The 18,544-nt window shown below is 37.0% G+C and overlaps 1 protein-coding gene across 1 annotated transcript in view; it reads right to left on the reverse strand.

Annotated features, from left to right (window-relative positions):
• The window catches only part of LOC101738504 (serine/threonine-protein kinase ATR), a 37,455-nt gene extending 19,655 nt beyond the window's left edge, over positions 1 to 17,800 (reverse strand). Inside the window, exons 1-17 of the mRNA XM_012695809.4 lie at positions 17,372 to 17,800; positions 17,152 to 17,277; positions 15,354 to 16,758; positions 14,721 to 15,278; positions 12,607 to 14,074; positions 11,789 to 11,991; positions 11,574 to 11,710; positions 8,503 to 8,592; positions 7,432 to 7,616; positions 6,375 to 6,490; positions 5,801 to 5,904; positions 5,426 to 5,613; positions 5,098 to 5,237; positions 3,892 to 4,047; positions 3,069 to 3,295; positions 1,687 to 1,840; positions 411 to 521 (exon numbers count right to left, since the gene is read on the reverse strand). Of these exons, the coding sequence (XP_012551263.2) occupies positions 411 to 521; positions 1,687 to 1,840; positions 3,069 to 3,295; positions 3,892 to 4,047; positions 5,098 to 5,237; positions 5,426 to 5,613; positions 5,801 to 5,904; positions 6,375 to 6,490; positions 7,432 to 7,616; positions 8,503 to 8,592; positions 11,574 to 11,710; positions 11,789 to 11,991; positions 12,607 to 14,074; positions 14,721 to 15,278; positions 15,354 to 16,758; positions 17,152 to 17,277; positions 17,372 to 17,508 (5,505 nt within the window). The 5' untranslated portion in view covers positions 17,509 to 17,800. The remainder of the gene's footprint in view (positions 1 to 410; positions 522 to 1,686; positions 1,841 to 3,068; positions 3,296 to 3,891; positions 4,048 to 5,097; positions 5,238 to 5,425; positions 5,614 to 5,800; positions 5,905 to 6,374; positions 6,491 to 7,431; positions 7,617 to 8,502; positions 8,593 to 11,573; positions 11,711 to 11,788; positions 11,992 to 12,606; positions 14,075 to 14,720; positions 15,279 to 15,353; positions 16,759 to 17,151; positions 17,278 to 17,371) is intronic.
• Positions 17,801 to 18,544: the final 744 nt, after the last annotated feature.

Below are 18,544 nucleotides of genomic sequence, written 5' to 3' on the forward strand. Positions count from 1 at the left end.
GAAGATGCTGAAGAAGTTTTTTTGTTATGATATTTTTCAAATTTTAACCTTTAAATGGCTCTAATGTAATAGTAATGTTGCAAAAATGTCGCTTAAACCAAATACCTACCCTTCGATATGTACTTTAATCAATGGAATCAAATAATTTTATTGTTTTATAAGCCTAACAAAATAATAAATAGAGGCGATCGATTCACATAAAATAATAACTCGTTGGGAGAAAAGGACAAAACATCCCCTCATTTATCCCCAAAGGTTTTAAACGCTTACATCTCAGAACGTTATTATTTATTATTAAAAATTGTATATGTAATAATAAACTTTTTAGTTTAAAACGAACATAAGTCAAGTGTAGAATTTAAATTGCATTATTGGCATAGTAATCAGAGGGCGAATGAATATTCAGTTACCTGTTGGAAAATACCAGCTTTCCTCGCGTGCTTCGCACTCTGCAGCCACAGGTCACCTATAAACGATTTCAACGTATTCGCGGTCATCGGATGACTTGGTTCGAGGATCTCCTGGAAATTAAGCAATTGAATCAATTAAAACTCTCTACCTACATCTGTAATGTAGATTTTTTTTTTGTTGATTCAATATTTACAGATGGTATGATACAGAACAAAAATACGTATGGTAGAGGGCTTTATGTTTTTTTTTATTGACCTTGTAGGCATACGAGCATACGGCCCACCTGATAGTGAGTGGTTACCGGCGCCCATGGACTTCAGCAATGCCAGGGGCAGAGCCAAGCCGCTGCCTACCGCTTAATACTCTCCACAGCCCTCGTTTGAAGAAGGACATGTCATAGCGCTCGGGAAACACCGTGGAGGGGAGCTCATTCCAAAGCCGGATGGTGCGTGGCAAAAAAGACCTCTGGAAACGCACTGTCGATGAACGCAGCGGTTCCAAATAATATGGATGAACTTTGCTCTGATGGCGGGAGGTGCGAGGGTGTTGGAAGGCGCACGATTTTATATCATAGTCTTTTCGGTTTCTTAAACCTAATAAGAAAAGACCATACTCCTCGTGTCACTCGTACCTCCCAGTACAACTCAACCCCATATGGGAGTAGGCCTCTCCTGGCTGATCCTTTGCTCGCCCACCTGCCCTGGTGAAACTGGAGAGGCCTCCGTGCCACCAGTAATCCGTTAAGCATAAAAAAAGAAAGGATGTGGCATTCACGTTATGAGTCTTTCGTTCCGTTATATGATGAAGAGAGCCGTGAGCACAACTACTAATCGTTAAATATTTAAAACTCCATCTTAGTATTTTGTTCAGTAGTCGTCGGGGTTCAAGCGACGCGACGCCTGAAGTACAAATTGCATATTTACTAGTTTTTTTTTTCATTGCCTTTGCAGGCAGACGAGCATACGGCCCACCTGATGATGAGTGGTTATCGTCGCCTATAGACTTCAGCAATGCCAGGGGCAGAGCCAAGCCGCTGCCTACCTAGTGGTGGGACTTCTTGTAAGCTCTCACAGTTAGGTACTGCCACCCTGTCTTTTTAAGCCAGAAAGCAGCAATTCCGGTTTGAGGGCTGGAACAACCGCTAGACTACACAATCGAGACTTAGACCTCATGTCTCAAGTGGGTGGCGGAATCCATGTTGGCATCGGTGTTGATGAGTTCGTTCACCTGTATATGCATTAAAATATTGTTCCATTATAAACATTGTCTGCCTACCTTCGCTTGCTGTAAAACAATTCTTCTCAACCTCAACAAGGGTTCGATGGTTCGTACGTCGGACTGCACAACCGAAATACGACGACGCCATTCGTCTAACAACTGATTTATGATTACATTGCTCCGTCTATCCCCGTCTTGCAACTCTTTCAGCCTAGCGTCGACAAATGATAGAAACTTTATTAATCAGCTATAATAGAAAATTTTGAGGAGAAAATAATACAGAATAGTCGTTCTTTAGTTTCATATTGTTACGCGCTGAGGTTCGGCATAAATAAATGATCCACCGAAGTACAACTTAAAACTGTATTTATCACTTAGAACACTTAAAACACTTCACAAACACTTTAAAATTCTCAATTCGCTTCTTCCGCTTCGCTTCAGGTGATCCGTTCGCTTCGAGTACTTCCGATTAATAACTGACTGCGTGCCATTTCTGCAACGCTTTTATAGCCGATACCACATCCCTAGAATTATCGAGAATATTCCACACAAGTCGAGTATTGTGTTTCCGCTATCTGACAATAGATGGCGTTGTATTTCTCGAGCGTTCTAGATGCTACTAGATCCTTCGATTTTTGTTCAACTATTCGGCGATAGATGGCGGTACTCTTGCCGGCGTAACAATACGTTCGATACTATTTACTAGCTGAAGATTAAATTTTAAGGGATATAATTGAAGACATGAGTAGATGAAAGAGAGATATGATATAATTTGTTAATTTTGAGAAAACGAGCAACAAACTTTTGTTACTTGTACTGTTTCTTCGTACATAACTCCTTCATCACATGCAATTTCCAAAAATAGCCTTTAAAACTAGAGTTTTAAGGTCTAATATGGTTTATAGGTACATAACACCTTCATTCAATGTAAAAACTCAAAAATCTTAAAAATGGTAATGTAGGTATACGACAAACGGAAAATCTTCCACCGAGCAGGTGATATTGCTCGGTAGACCGACGGTCCGAATGTTGTTATTCGGAACTTGTATATATGCAAGCTTATCTTGAAAATGTCGTAAGCGAGATTCAGCCATCTGTCAAATATCATGCGTTTGTATGATGTCTACCCGCCACAGTAATCAACCCCTTCATCCACTCATGTCTTACATTGAATATGCAATTTCGAAAAGGGCACATGTCGCATATTTTGTCAAATACGTTTTTTCATATACATGTAGTTTTGAGGCTTACCTACACCCATTTTATAATAATTCCAGTAATTTTCAATTGCTAATTAAAACTAAAATATATCTCAAAAGTTAATATTTTAAATTTTACACTGCTTTAGAAAATAATAATTTTTTTTCATTTCCTGAATATTTTACATTTTTAGAGATGTGCCCTTTTCGAAATTGCATATTCGATTATAACGTTTGTACCTGCGTAGAACCTCCTCAGCGTGTTCGACTTCAGTAACTATGTGGAGTCCGAGCACGCTCTGGTAGCCGCTCCGCAATGCGCTCTCGCCTTTGCTCTCGCCGTCCATTTGCGCTAACAATCTCACGGTAGCGTCTTTGCAACACACAACGAAGTTGTCGTGATCTTGTTTCCTGTACGCTAGTAGCAATCGACCCATGACCACACCCCAGTTTTCTTTGCAAATTGGCTGCAATTTAAAAAATATAATTAGTTATAAAAATTATTCTGGTCTTGTTGAGTTTTCAGTTTAGCTTCTTTTATATCAACTCAAACTTATTACTTCGTTTCCTGCTTGCCTGCAAATGACACTTGAATATTTTATGTTATCCCTGTTAAAATTAAAGATAAATAAAATTATACTCTAAGCTGGAGCTTGTAAACGATTTTGTGCTTAGTGTTTAGTGATGACGTCACCAAATGCGCGCCACTCAAATGTCATACGAACATTCGCTTTGCGGAAAAGGGAGCCCACTGAGTTCCTCGCCGGATCTTCTCAGTGGGTCACGTTTCCGATCCGGTGGTAGATACTGCGAAGCACGGCTCTTACTAGGGTTCGTGTCAACAACGTCGTCAGGTTTGAGTCCCGTGAACTCACTACCAATTAAGGTTACGCTGAAATAGCCTCTCAGGGCTATAAGCATGGATAAAAAAAAAAGGAAAAGGAATAGCATAAATATTCACATTCAGAAAAAAAAAAAACTAAGCGACTAATCGATTCAAATTATTTCTTCAATTTCCCTTTTTGACTATACTTATTAATCTTAAGAAATACGCTAGTCTTACCACAGGTTGGCTGACCAGCTCCTCGAGCTGCTCGAAGCGTCCCAATCGCCAGAGCGGCTCCGCAGCTAGTTCCGTCATATCTTCAGCTTCGTGCTCGCTTATCAAGCGGTACGCCGTGAACGGCTGATCTAAGCCTAGATAGCAGTCTATCATACCCTGTGGACCAGACAAAACGTGAATGTGTAGAGCTCTGTTGATTAATAATGACATTTTAAGATATTTGTTGCCACTTTATTTTTTTACAATTTTTTTTATTGCTTAAATCGGTGGACGAGCTCACAACCCACCTGGTGTTAAGTGGTTACTGGAGCCCATAGACATCTACAACGTAAATGCTCCACCCATCTTGAGATATAATCAAGTATAGTTACATTATATTTTGTTTAATAATTATTATATTTAATAATATTTTAAGAATCCAATACACAATTTATCCAACTACCCATTTAAAATAATTATTATCCTTTGAATTTCACAGTACATTAACGAGAGATCATTTCTGCAACATGCCATCCGGCCTTGGAACGAAATTCCCTCTAGTGTTTCCTGAACACTACGATATGTCTTTTTCCAACGATATTTGCAGAGAGTAATCCGCAGTAGGCAGCGGCTTTGCTGTGGGCCTGACATTGCTGACATCTATGAGTGACGGTAAACACTCACCACCAATTAGATCGAATGTTCATCTGCCTACTAAGGCAATAAGAAATAACTTATTTGAAACTAAAATAAATAATAGTGTAAAAAACTAACAAAATACGCTTTTATAAAAAATCAAACTAAAAAATAGAAAATAAATTTAAATTAAAAATAGTGTAAGAAAAAATGATTTTATTGTAAAAAAGCGTGGGTTGCTTTTCAGGATATTATCAAAATAACCCTTCTACTCATATTTGTTTATAAAATATTTATAACTACTGATATCATGCAATTCAAATATATTTTCTATTTTTTTGTTGAATTTTCTATAAAAGCGTATTTTGTTAGTTTTTTAAACTATTATTTATTTACTTTTAATTTTTTTTGTTGAATATTATTTATTTTTAAATTTTTTTATTTCTATTTTTTTTTAAATATTTTGTTGTCATCGGTCCTTAATAACTATACCAAATTTCGAGTTAATCCAACGTTTTGAAGGGGGGTTAAAATCATGTTCAAAGATTCCGTTACAAACATACATACGTCTGAAGCTAATAAAGCATTCACCTGTAGACTGGATCTGTCCAACTGTCCCTCTTGGGCAATACGTTCGTAACATAATGCGGCGTCTTGCAAACGACCTGTCACTGCCTGAACTAAAATTAATTCTTTCAACGACGGCTCTGATCTCTTCAGAGAAACTATACCTAAAAAATGTTTTTAATTTATACAATGTTGTTGAACGGTTGCTATATATACTTAAGAAAGAATTACTGGTGACTTAAAGACCAGATTCACCAGGTCAGGTTGATGTATCATGATTTCAAATGTTCTATCCATATAGTGGATGTCGCATTAAAATCGTGAATTGCGAATTAAAATAGCAAATAATTACCAGCAATAGAGTCCGGTTCGTCTAATAACGCGTATATTTCAGCCATGAAAGGCAATTGTTCTTGCATTCGATCGGTTTCCTCTATATACAACTCCAAGTATTGTAACGCCCTCTCTAATTCGCCGCAAGCGAATTTTCCACGGGCTATTGTGAGCTTATTGAATTTTTTGACAAACGAATTTATAGTTCTGTGAAGAAAACAACAATATGTATACCTTAATTGTTTTTTACCCCTATGAGGAAATCTTATCACATTATAAATTAGCAATTATTTATTATTTATTTTGTAAACATGTGAGCTTAATTATCGAACAATGACAAACGTTTTAGAAGTTGGATGATAGAAATGAAAGATATAGATGAACAAAAAATTACTTATAATTATCGTGCTCCAGTGATCCTTGTTTTGAATGAGCCCATTCCAAGAGCCATCTATTCAGGAAATCCAATAACGCGTAAGTAGTCTTGCTGCATTTACTCTGTGACACAATTATTAAATGGTTAGTTACACACATAAGACGACAAGCAAAGGATTTTCCATTGTCAGCTCCTAATGCTAAATAGAAATTCTAATAAGTTAGTCGAGGACAGTAATTAGGGTCACTAATGGGGAATACATACAGGCTAAGTGCTATAAATAAATTACTTATATAAAATATTTTTTTCCAACTTCAATTACTGAATATAGCGCCTTCAAAGAATTTCAATGTATGCAGCAAAATATAAAATTAAATATTACAAAAAAAATAAAAGACACCTTAACTAAGGCGGTATGGTCAAAATTAACTAATTAAATGTCTAATAAGGAAAAACATCATTTGGGCTTTCTTTAAAAATTTATAATAAACAATAATACTGGTATATCAAGGGTCAAGCGCACAATCATAATCGAATCCGCTACAGTATATGACAGTACCAACAATCCATAATCAAATATTTACTTGTTTACCTCATTTCCTTCTTCAGCTTGTACTGTGCCAATACTGGGTGTCGTTCTGATGTGTCGCAACATTCCGTGCTTAGAACGTTCTGTTACTTCATCTATTTGTTCAACATTGTCCAAACCTTCAATTTAAAGATTAATTTTAATTTTATAAGGGCAATTTTTTTAGGTTTTTATAAGGGTTTTCAGCTTCTACAGACATAACCAGACGATGACCGAGATTTGCTCGGTTTTTTTTTTGATAACGCCATCTTGTTGTCATTAAAGCGGTTAGTTGCCCTCAATTAAGAAAAATAGTATTATTATTCGCCAATAGATGTCGGGAAGAGTTGATTATTAAAAACACGTATAAAACAAAATTTTCTGAAAATTAAATTGTAGCTAGATCGATTTATCGCCCCCGAAATCCCCTGTATACTAAATTTTATGAAAATCGTTAGAGCCGTTTCCGAGATTCAGATTATATTTATATACATGAATTGCTCGTTTAAGGTATAAGATTTATTCGTTCTCGCTATCGTAATTGTTAAGTAGCTTTGTATACACACTCAGCACATTTGTCTTGTTTGGTCGTGAGAACGTGGCTTGTGTTACAAGCCAGATTTTTACTTGTTGTTACTTATTATGTATATTTTAGCTTGTAATGTGTATTTTGTGCCTAATAAATAAATATATCAACAAATATATGATTTTCAGTACTACCCAAAGGATATCTTGCTGAGTGTTAATCAGAATTTACTATTTTCTGATCAGAAATAGCAAAGTATGTACCTCGGTAACCATTTAGCATGATGTGAACCATGCATGCTATCCCAGTCATAATTAAAAAAATTACAGAATCATACATTTACTGTTGATTCTAACACGTCTCAAACGGAAAGAGTAGTCACACTGACACGATTTACGTCTATTACAATGTCAAAAGATGGAAGAGTGTATTTTTTATTTAATGCATAGGGAGAACAAATTCAGGGCGCATCTGGTCTTGAGTGGTTATCGGAGCCCATATCTGTTTATTATAGTTGGAACGAAACAAAACTACAAGTAAAACTAAAATACGTACCGATGACAGCCATCATTTCTTCCTGTATATACTGGTGGTTTGCTTTGAACATGACAGCGTGGAGCAACACATAGGGTAGGAACAGGAATAAAGTGCTGACGTCATACTTTAGGCTTGGATGTACTTTGCGCAATAATTCGCGGACGCTGTCAGTCTCAATAAGCGGAATCAGCTGAGCCGCCCAACTGCAAATAGTTCATCGACTTTGATACATAGTTTTTTTTTTATTGCTTGGATGGGTGGACCAGCTCACGGTTCACCTGATTTTAAGCGGTTACCGGAGCCCTTAGACATCTACAATGTAATTGCCGCCACGCACCTTGAGACTTGAGTTGTAAGGTCTCACTTTTAACAGTACAACGGCGGCCCCGCCCTTCAAACCGAAACGCGTTACTGCTTCACGGCAGAAATAGGCAGGGTAGTGGTACCTACCCGTACGGACTCACAAGACGTCCTACCGCCAGTAAAGAAGTACTGGTACATTCAAATAAAGTACAAATAATTTCGATGAAGTCGGATATTGTAATCTCTATATATCTCTAGCTTCGTGAGGATTGAATACGGTTAATGATCTGTACACAGCCTTACACTAAAGTCATGGTGGATTAAAGGATAAGACGCCCGATACATTCAAATCGAGCAATGCGACTGCCCGGTGTTCGAATTCGAAATCCGAAAAAAAATTATAACGTAATTTCTGGTGGTAGGTCTTTTGTGCCCGCACGAGTAGGTACGGCTTATCTGCCTATTTTTGCCGCATAACAGTATTGCATTTCGGTTTGAAGGGTTAAACAGCGTTTGTATCATAGAAAAGAGACTTAGAACTCATATCTTGAGAAGTTTGGCGGTATTTACGTTTTTGATGTCTTCGGTAACCACTTAACACCAGGAAGGAAATGGGTGAGCGAGACCCGTCTAACTAATTAAAAAATAATAACAAAGGATTACATTGAAAGAAGAATTACAGCTTTAAACATACCATAGGTTTTAATACTGTTTAGCCACAAAATGAACGCAGAAATTTTCAGTATGTACAACAATAAGATAGATCGAGTTTCAAAGTCCACTTACTTGTGCGCCCATTCGAGAAATGTGGTTGCGTAAGAAGAACCGAAAAGCGGATGTGTTTTTTCGGGTTGCGATGGATTTGTTAACATATACCTGTAATGATTTATGGTTAAATGGGTATTACTTTTGGAACGAAGTTCATTATGGGACGATGGAGGGGTACCCTAACCGGGAAAAAACGTCCGTAACGTAAGAGTTTTATTAGTAATGCACACAGTGTACGACTTAACTTTGTTATAACGTACAAATTAGTAATGCACACAGTATACGACTTAACTTTGTAATAACGTACAAAAAATAACATCTTTTGTTAACATTCATTGACTACGATCTCAGAGCGTTCGTTTGCGCAATACACCAACTCTTATGCAAACAACCGTGAATGAAGTGTACCAGAATAAGTTCGCACGTTACCGAATGACCGTGGGTTGTTGCGAAACCGCCAGTTTTATTTTCTTTATACCTCGAATAGAACTTAAAATTAATATTTTGATAATAAGGAACTTCGTTCCTATCCGGTGTCCCACGACACCACACATCTTTTTTTTTATCGAGCGGGAAGCCGATCCTTATGCGAGGTTTCGGCTAGGGGGCGCGCGGAGTATGTGTGTTCTGACGATCCGCAGATATCGGGAGCGGATCGCCCGAGGATGTTTTTACGGCCCTACTAACAAAACGACTTTTACACTTTTTACCCCTTACAATCAATACCGTCTTTACCATAAGGGCACACGGGGCCCGTGCCCAGGGCCCCCATTCTCAGGGGGCCCCTAAGGACCGACAATTTCTCTCACACATTTATTCTCAAAACGTTTTTGTCGGGCACATTACACTTTTTTTACAAATCAGTAATCTTATCAGAAGGTACCTATTTATAAGGCATATACTACGCCATTATATCGATGACTGCTGACTATTCCTACTGTACTAATTAATAATATTTCCGAACGCATCCTACCTAATTTACTAAGAACACCATCTACTAAGTAACCAAAAAACCAGCAGCATTCTAAAAACATTAATGACTATGTCGGCGCAAATATGACTATTTACCTACTGATCATCAACTAATTACTCTGTGATAAGAAATTGATGTTAAACAGTCCCTTTTATTGTAATTCCAATACTTGTAAAAACTTGTAAGCACGGTGACGTGTGCCAAGCCTTATAAATACGGCCGTACTATCTAGCGCTCATTTCGTTCCGATATCGAGTCGAGGGAACGCGTTCCCGGCCCCGTCACGTCACAGCCGGAGTCCCGCAAGGCTCCGCCCTCTCCCCGTTACTATTTAGTTTGTATATCAATGATATACCCCGGTCTCCGGAGACCCATCTGGCGCTCTTCGCCGATGACACCGCCATCTACTACTCGTGTAGGAAGAAGGCGTTGCTTCATCGACGACTTCAGACCGCAGCCACCACCATGGGACAGTGGTTCCGGAAGTGGCGCATCGACATCAACCCCACGAAAAGCACAGCGGTGCTCTTCAAAAGGGGTCGCCCTCCAAACACCACGCTGAGCATCCCCCTCCCGACTAGGCGCGTCAACACCTCCGCCCCCGCCATTCGCCCAATCACGATGTTCGACCAGCCCATACCGTGGGCCCCGAAGGTCAAATATTTAGGCGTCACCCTCGACAGTAGGATGACATTCCGCCCTCACATCAAGACGGTACGCGACCGTGCCGCCTTCATTCTAGGACGTCTCTACCCGATGATATGTAGGCGAAGTAAAATGTCCCTTAGAAATAAGGTGACACTCTACAAAACTTGCATACGCCTCGTCATGACCTATGCAAGTGTAGTGTTCGCTCACGCGGCCCGCACTCACTTAAAGTCATTCCAAATTATTCAATCCCGTTTTTGCAGGATAGCCGTCGGAGCCCCGTGGTTCGTCAGGAACGTCGACCTCCATGACGACCTGGACTTAGAGTCCACCAGTAAGTATATGCAGTCGGCGTCGATGCGCCACTTCGATAAAGCGGCACGACACGAGAACCCTCTCATCGTGGCCGCCGGTAACTACATTCCCGATCCTGCGGACAGAATGGAAAGCAGTCGACGTCGCCCAAAACACGTCATCTCGGATCCTCCCGATCCACTAACGGTGCTTCTAGGTACTTCAAGCACCGGTCACCGTTCTCGTCGAACCCGTCGCTTGCGACGAAGGGCTCGGCGAGTAAATTAACTCTCAGACACAGCCCACTGAGTTTCTCGCCGGATCTTCTCAGTGGGTCGCGTTTCCGATCCGGTGGTAGATTCTGCGAAGCACGGCTCTTGCTAGGGTTCGTGTTAGCAACGTCATCAGGTTTGAGCCCCGTGAGCTCACCTACAAAAGTTAGGGTTACGCTGATATAGCCTCTCAAGGCTCTCAGCTTAGGTAGGAAAAAAAAAAAAAAAAAAGCGCTCATTCATTCGTGTCCGAGCCGTAGTACAGTACGGATCTCTCTGAACGTTGTCACGCTTCTCGTGAAATATACGCAGTTATTGTGAAGTTCTGGTGAAGTTTTGTTTCGGAAGCCCAAACATGAGTTATCGTCAACAAAGCAATAACCGTGACGTCAGCAATGCTGACGTCACACTTTTTAAAAACGTTCCTTTAGTATCTCCCTCCGACACATATTATATCATACTGTATTTGATTACCTATAATAAATGGTCATACTCAGTAAAAAAATGTTATTATAATTCGCTTTTTTCACTTTCCAAAAGGGCCTCAAATTCTTGTGTGCCCAAGGGCCCCAGCCTAATTTAAGACGTCCCTGCTTACAATTTTAATTTTACCCGACGTCCGATGTTCGTACGGAGTCCGAACCCGAGTGAAGTAAGAGGGTTCCCAGTTAATATTACAACCATACTCGCGGTACCCCCGGAATACTCCCTATAGACGGATCGTAGAGGCAATATTCGACGGTCTCCCTTGTACGGCGGTCCGTCAAAAAACGATACACATACGACCGTGTGAATGGGTATTACTTAATTTAAGGTTTTTTTTTGTGCACTGTATCTGATCACAACATTTTATTAAATGCTATGCTAAAATCAAGCATTCTGATAACTAAATATAATTTTACCTTGAACTGAGCAAAGGATACATAATTTGATGCTTGTTTTCGGGGAAACTGTTCCAAACATCCCTTTTCTTTCCATAAGGTGATATATCATAAATCTTTAATATCTCCTGAATGGTAAATGCGTAGCAATCCATATTCTGAAAAAAAAACACCTAATTAGCCTGTGGAATATTAATAAAATAAATTTTCTATATAAATTTTAAAACAAAATTAACCTTAGTGTCCTTTTCATACTGAAAAGCTCTAGTAAGTTCCATTAAAGCGGCTGTAGTAAAACAATCGTCTACTATGGAGAAGGCAAAAGGCGATTTGTCTGGTTTTACATATTGACGTGGTAAGTGTCCCGCTTCTATTGCGCCTAGCTGCCCTAAACAAGAACCGCTGGCTTCGCTCACTTGAGGATCTGTGTCTTTACAGCCTAAAATAATATTACTGGTTTAGATACCTAAACACGATTACTGGTAGTAGGACCTCTTGTGAGTCCGCACGGGTAGGTACCACCACCCCGCCTATTTCTGCCGTGAAGCAGTAATGCGTTTCGGTTTGAAGGGTGGGACAGCCGTTGTAACTATACCAAGACCTTAGAACTTATATCTCAAGGTGGGTGGCGCATTTACGTCGTAGATGTCTATAGGCTCTAGTAACCACTTAACACTAGGCGGGCTGTGAGCTCGTCTACCCATCTAAGCAATGAAAAAACACTATTAGCCCCAAAAGAGCCATTCCAAGATTTTATAGACACCTTCCAATTTCATTATAAGATTACCTATACTAAATCGAAAGATATGCTTTTAATGTATTTTTTTAATAGAATACCAAGAAGTTTCTAATTTCAAGTTTCATTATAATATTAGAATTAGAAGCGAATAAAAGAAAAGGAATTAAACGGAAAGAAAAGGAATTAATCTACCTTTGTTTAAAACTCTAAAATTTGTTGATATCCGCAATATCTTTATTTTTTTAAAGACAAAATAACATTATAAAGCAGGCATTTAAACTGATAAACATGTTTATTATAAAGAAATCAACATACCCATCAATAAAGAGTCCATTAGATTCACGATGACGGGATCTATGTTTTTCCCACCAAATATAGCTTTATGAATTTCCGTTCGATTATTCTTCAACAATTTGTTTAAATGTTTAAAAGTGTACACTTTAATCATTGGAATGTTCTGATTAAGTTGATTAAGATACCATTCAATTTTGTCCAGGAATCCGTCAGGCTGAGTCCTTTTTACGTGCATTTTGATTACTGTTTTTATCCTATCTGATATTTGGGTATCTTCTACAAAGAACAGATCAGATATGTGGCGGCTAAGTAAATTTTCGTTATTTATGACCAGATAATGAAAGATCTGGTTTACTTCTTGGCGTGCGTATTCAATTTGCTGGAGTAATGATACTGCTAAATTCGATAACAAAGGCCCTAATGCAGCACTATCAATTTGATGTATAAAAGCACTCCAAGCTTCAGCTAAAATGTTGGGATATTCTTTAGCCAACGGCAAGGCCGATCGCAGCGTCGCTAAAACTTTGAAACGCAGAGGGGTTATGTATTTCACACCCATTAATTGCATTATATCGGGAAAGCTTTTTAACGCTTTCCTTTTTACAGATTGCGCTACTTTAGCATTGACTAAATTGTGATCAAAGTAAGCCAACACTCCTAAGAACTTTGGATTTAAGAAGTCGGCTATTTGAGAGGTACTCATACTCATTGTACCAGTCGGAGTAGACACATCAGGATCGTGGCATGCTAGGTACCTACACGCGTTTAGTACTTTTTCAGGACAAGAACAGTATTGCAACAAAAACTCTGTCAGTATTATTCTGAAATGCTTATTTATTAGATTAGATATTGTAGTTTTCGTTAATCTTTCGATAATTTTGTAGCATTTAGACGAGACGGAATCCGTTTCATTCAAATAAAGGTAAACATAAATATGAGCAAAGCTCTTGATCAAAAAATCCGAAACAGGAAACTGCACTAAAGATGCAAATTCTTCAATCATTGAAGGCACTTCTTTGATGGTCACAGAGTAAGGCATCAGATAAGGAAGGAAATGGCGAACATCTTTTGATATAAAATCGCGGTAACCAACGAATCCAAATGCCCTAACAACTTTGGAAAGGGCCAAGGCGAAATCTTTCCCATTATATAAGCTGCATTCAACAAAAAGGCGACAGTAGTCTTTTTTATATCTGTGGTAAACCTGGTTTGAAGTATATTCATGAGCTTCACAGATATCTCTCAAATACACAACGGCTTTAGGTCCAACAGGACATTGGGGATGCATTATAAAATAGATCAATAATTTAGTTGTGGGCAAAATAACTTTTTCATTTCGGCACATTCCTAAATCTACTATCATATTTAGAGCTTTTGTTTGATTCCCAAGGTTATTGCTCTCCAAACTAGATTTTGTATAACTTGCAAGTAAATTTACACTTGTAATAAAAAACACATCCTTCCGTGAATTCAACTCTTCATCATTGTCCTGAAATAAGAAATCTAATTCAAATAGCGCATTACATACATTAAAGTGGAATAACCAATACACTTATTTTTTTTTTATTGCTTTGATGGGTGGACGAGCTCACAGCCCACCTGGTGTTAAGTGGTTACTGGAGCCCATAGACATCTACCACGTAAACGCGCCACCCACCTTGAGATATAAGTTCTAAGGTCTCAAGTATAGTTACAACGGCTGCCCCACCCTTCAAACCGAAACGCATTACTGCTTTACGGCAAAAATAGGCAGGGTGGTTCTACCTACCCGCGCGGACTCACAAGAGGTCCTACCACCAGTAATGTAATTCTCATTATGGGCTCTTTTAACCATCAGATACGGCCCACTGAGTTTCTCGCCGGATCTTCTCAGTGGGTCGCATTTCCCATCCGGTCCTAGATTTTGCGAAGCACTGCTCTTGCTAGGGCTTGTGCTAGCATCTAAGCAATAAAAAAAATTGCAATGTCGTCGTCAGGTTAGAGTCCCGGAAGCTCACCTACTCGTTCGGCGAGTTTAGTATAACCCCTCAAGGTATTTCTAATAAGAAGGAAATAAAAAATTATGGGCTCCAGTACCTAACTTATTTCATAAAAGCGATCAGCACTAAATAAAAAATATATACAATGATATTTACCTGCAAATCCTCATTAAATGGTTTAAATACTTCCAAAATTGACTCAATATTTTCTTCACAAATTAGTTCTTTTGGGCCGTTATATTTGAATACATCAAAATGAAAACTCAAGCATTGCAGAAGATTCCAAACACCCACATTTTTCATATCAACATACTGCTTGTAATTCAAAAATTTTATCAATAAAGACTGTAAACCAGCTATTGTGGATTGATTAGAAGATGTTGATATGTCTTCCTTATAAATCTCAACACCCAGTATATTACTATTGGGTTTATTCATTTCCTTACTTATATTTTTTCGATGACATTTTGAACATAGCACAGATATATTTACAGCACTATTTAAAAATATCTGATGTCCTATATTATTTTCATAGGTATCAAGAATAGCGGAATATAAACCCAATGACGAGCATGCTATCGCTGGTAAAGTGTGACAAACTTGTGCCTGTATGTGGTGATCCTTACTTAGGAAACATGGCATTAAAACATCTCCAATTAATCTACTTGCTGAATATGTTTTGTTTAATTGTAACAAGGGACATAGTTCAATAACCTAAAAAATATATTAAATTAAATCTTAAGTTGTAATATTTTTAAGAATCGTGAATATTTCAAATGGCACACTTACTTCACTTTTAAAATTCATTTTCTCCTTAAAAATTGTTTCTGTTAAAAAGTTTATTATTATGTTCCAGGTTTCAGTGCATTTTGTTTTCAGAATAAGTTTTATAATCAGTAAATATTTCAAAATCACAATCTTTATGCTGTTATCAAACCTTAAATCCTTTTCACTAAATTGTACATTGTTTTGTAAACACAACAATTGTAGAATCTTACTACCTTCTGTAGTTGTTAAATTCGAGTTAAGTACAACTACACTAAGTATTATATTTAGAAATATTACGAGACTTTTTTTATCATCTAATAGAACAGCTTTGTGCAATTTTATAAGCTTTAGCAGAGATTTTAATGTAGTTGTAGTATATTGTGTCTGACTTTGAAATGCAGCTCTTCTGTCGCTCTTTAGAAGTCCATTTTGTAATATACTTAAAGAAGAGAAACATCGCTCCAAATGATGGTTTATGATAAAGCTATCGGTATTTGTTTCTTCACATGATTGTAATGTTTTAACAACCATTATTAATTGATTAAAAAACCAATTCTCATTTAGATCCACTGCTTTAGTATTATTAACATGCTTTATGATATTTTTAGAGTAGTAAATAGAAACGGCATCTATTTCTTTTGCAACCATACTCTCGACGTTAATAATATCTTTAGGATAATTCAATTTGTGACTTAGTGCCAAACACTGTAGTTTTAGTTCATGGCTGAATATATCTGATCTCTTTGTCTTCAACATTACTATACAGATACTCGATACAACACTTTTATGTTCTTCATTTAAATGCTGAGCAGAATCTCTTATGAGTTCACCTATTACTTTATTTATATCTTTAATGTAGATATTGTCTATTTCACCTTGCTCATAGAAATTTTCTAAGGAGTGAACAATAGCTTCTAGACAATTTAGCACTTCTCTGAATTCGTCAGCAAAAATATATTGAAATTTGGCAATGCCAACAGTCTTATAATTCTTAACTAAATTAGAAAAAAAATTTAAAGAATTTAATTTCAGATCTACACTGAAATTTTCTAAAATATATAAACCCTGTTTGAGTACACTTTTATATTGAAAGTTGTTTATAGAGTTTTTCATAGAATTTATGGGTAAATTGTCTGATAGAAGCTGTAGTATTAAATTTATCAAATGTTTACATGTTTTCAAATTTTTTACTTTGACAAATATGGGATCCAAATTTATTTGCACAAATGGGATTTCCACTTTTTCTGGAGCAAAGTGTGGTAATGTTATTTCTATATTGCTATTTAAATATGAATCTTCATAATATTTTACAAGTGTATTTAATGCCGATATGTATTCTGATTGGATCGTACTGTAAAATGATGCATTACCAATACATAATATGTTCAATATTTTTAACTGAGCATCTTTACTTGCTGTGTGTATTCTGTAAAAAGAAACCATTACTGCAAGGCACAATCCTATCTTGCTATCACTAAAGCTGTGACTCAAGCTAAATTGAGCAATAACCACTACAACATAATATCCATCCATATAATTTATCAACATCTTAATTTCGAACACAATTTTCCCTTTAGATCCTGAATGGAGAACTAGCAATAAGACATGTCGAAAGTCCCATTACAGCACAGAAGTGGTTACTTTTGCTTTTGAATAAAGGTTACAATGGGTGCACAGCTAATCAATCTACTGTCTAGCACTTAGAACACCTTTCAAACCTTGGGGCCGTGAGATTGCTGAGGGTGACTAAACTGTGGATAAGGTTTAATTTTTTTTAATGAAAATCACTAAATTTAAATATTTTACGAAATGCACAAACCTAAGAAGGTATTCCTCTGACCAAATGTAAAATAGCCTTCCAATTAACCATGTATTAAATGCACTATAGTAGACTTCAGGGTATTTTTCGTAACCAACTCTTGGAACTAAATCCTCTGAAAAATCTCTGTAGAACAAATTGATATTGCAATTAATCTTTAGGCAAATAATCAGCTTAAATATAGCGTGTTTGTTCAAATAACAAAAACTTAATAGTTTACCCAGAAAATTTTAAAATTGATGTTATTAATCGGTCCAGCCCATCTACAGCATGTTCTAGATTATTAAATAAAACCACAGTAGGTTCATTAAGCTTTTGCCACACTGTGAATGGTCCATCCTGGTAGTCATCTTCCATTTCTATTTTAATAACCTTTTTGGAACGATATCCTAAATTAGTTTGTAATAACTTAATCTCCGCAATTCACGCGGAATTCCTATTCGTTTTCTAGTTTGTTGATAATCTCTGTTTGAAGTTTTTAATAAAAACTGCACTTCCAAGTTTGTTATATACACAGGTTTGAAAATATTTCAAAATATTTCAAACGTACACCTTTTTTATGAGATTTTGTGACCTGGTAACTAAGACCTTTAGATCAAGTATTATTTTAACTCAAACCTTTACAAAGTTCTTTTCTGCTTAATATAGGTGTATTCACTATACAGACTCCAAAATAAGTGTATTGTCTATTACGGATGTAACTGACGGACAGACTTGAATGGGGATCTCAAATCACTTATTCAGATTCCATTTTATGATACAACTAATATTGAAGTGAAAACTTCTTTAGAATCGGTTTGATTTCAAACCGGATGCAACGGAAAAAACGACAGGTAAGAGACACAAATACAAAAATGTGTAGGATGAAGCCAGCAAAGAATGAGACAGAAATATACATACTATTTAATACAGCGCCATCTGTGAGATTTTTTAATACTAACGTGTGTATGAAAGCTCTTGTAGTGAATTTTAATTTAGGATTATACGTGAAATTAACATATTAATTCACAGAGAGCGCTACCTTACAATTATTTACTAATGACAAAATTTTACATATACTTAAGACGTTTAGGATAATTGTATTTTAATTTTGGAAGGTTTCACTTCTACCACGTGTGAATTGCACATATTTTGTTTTTTTAATGAATCGAAAATATATGTAACGAATATCTGTTTCAGATAGAACGCACCCATAAATAAATTACTAATAATTTAAATTCAGTCAATCAATTGTGAAATACTTAATTAACGAATGGTTGAACACATCTAAACACAAAATTTTAAATATTGTTTAAACTAATTAAATCACTGGACATCAGTAATGCTAGAGACATGCTAACTTGCTACCTGCTGCTGTGAAGTCTTTTTATGCACGATTTAAAAAAGATTTATC

This window comes from Bombyx mori, chromosome 17, assembly GCF_030269925.1.
Source record: "Bombyx mori chromosome 17, ASM3026992v2".
In the NCBI taxonomy this organism is placed as follows: Eukaryota; Metazoa; Arthropoda; class Insecta; order Lepidoptera; family Bombycidae; genus Bombyx; species Bombyx mori.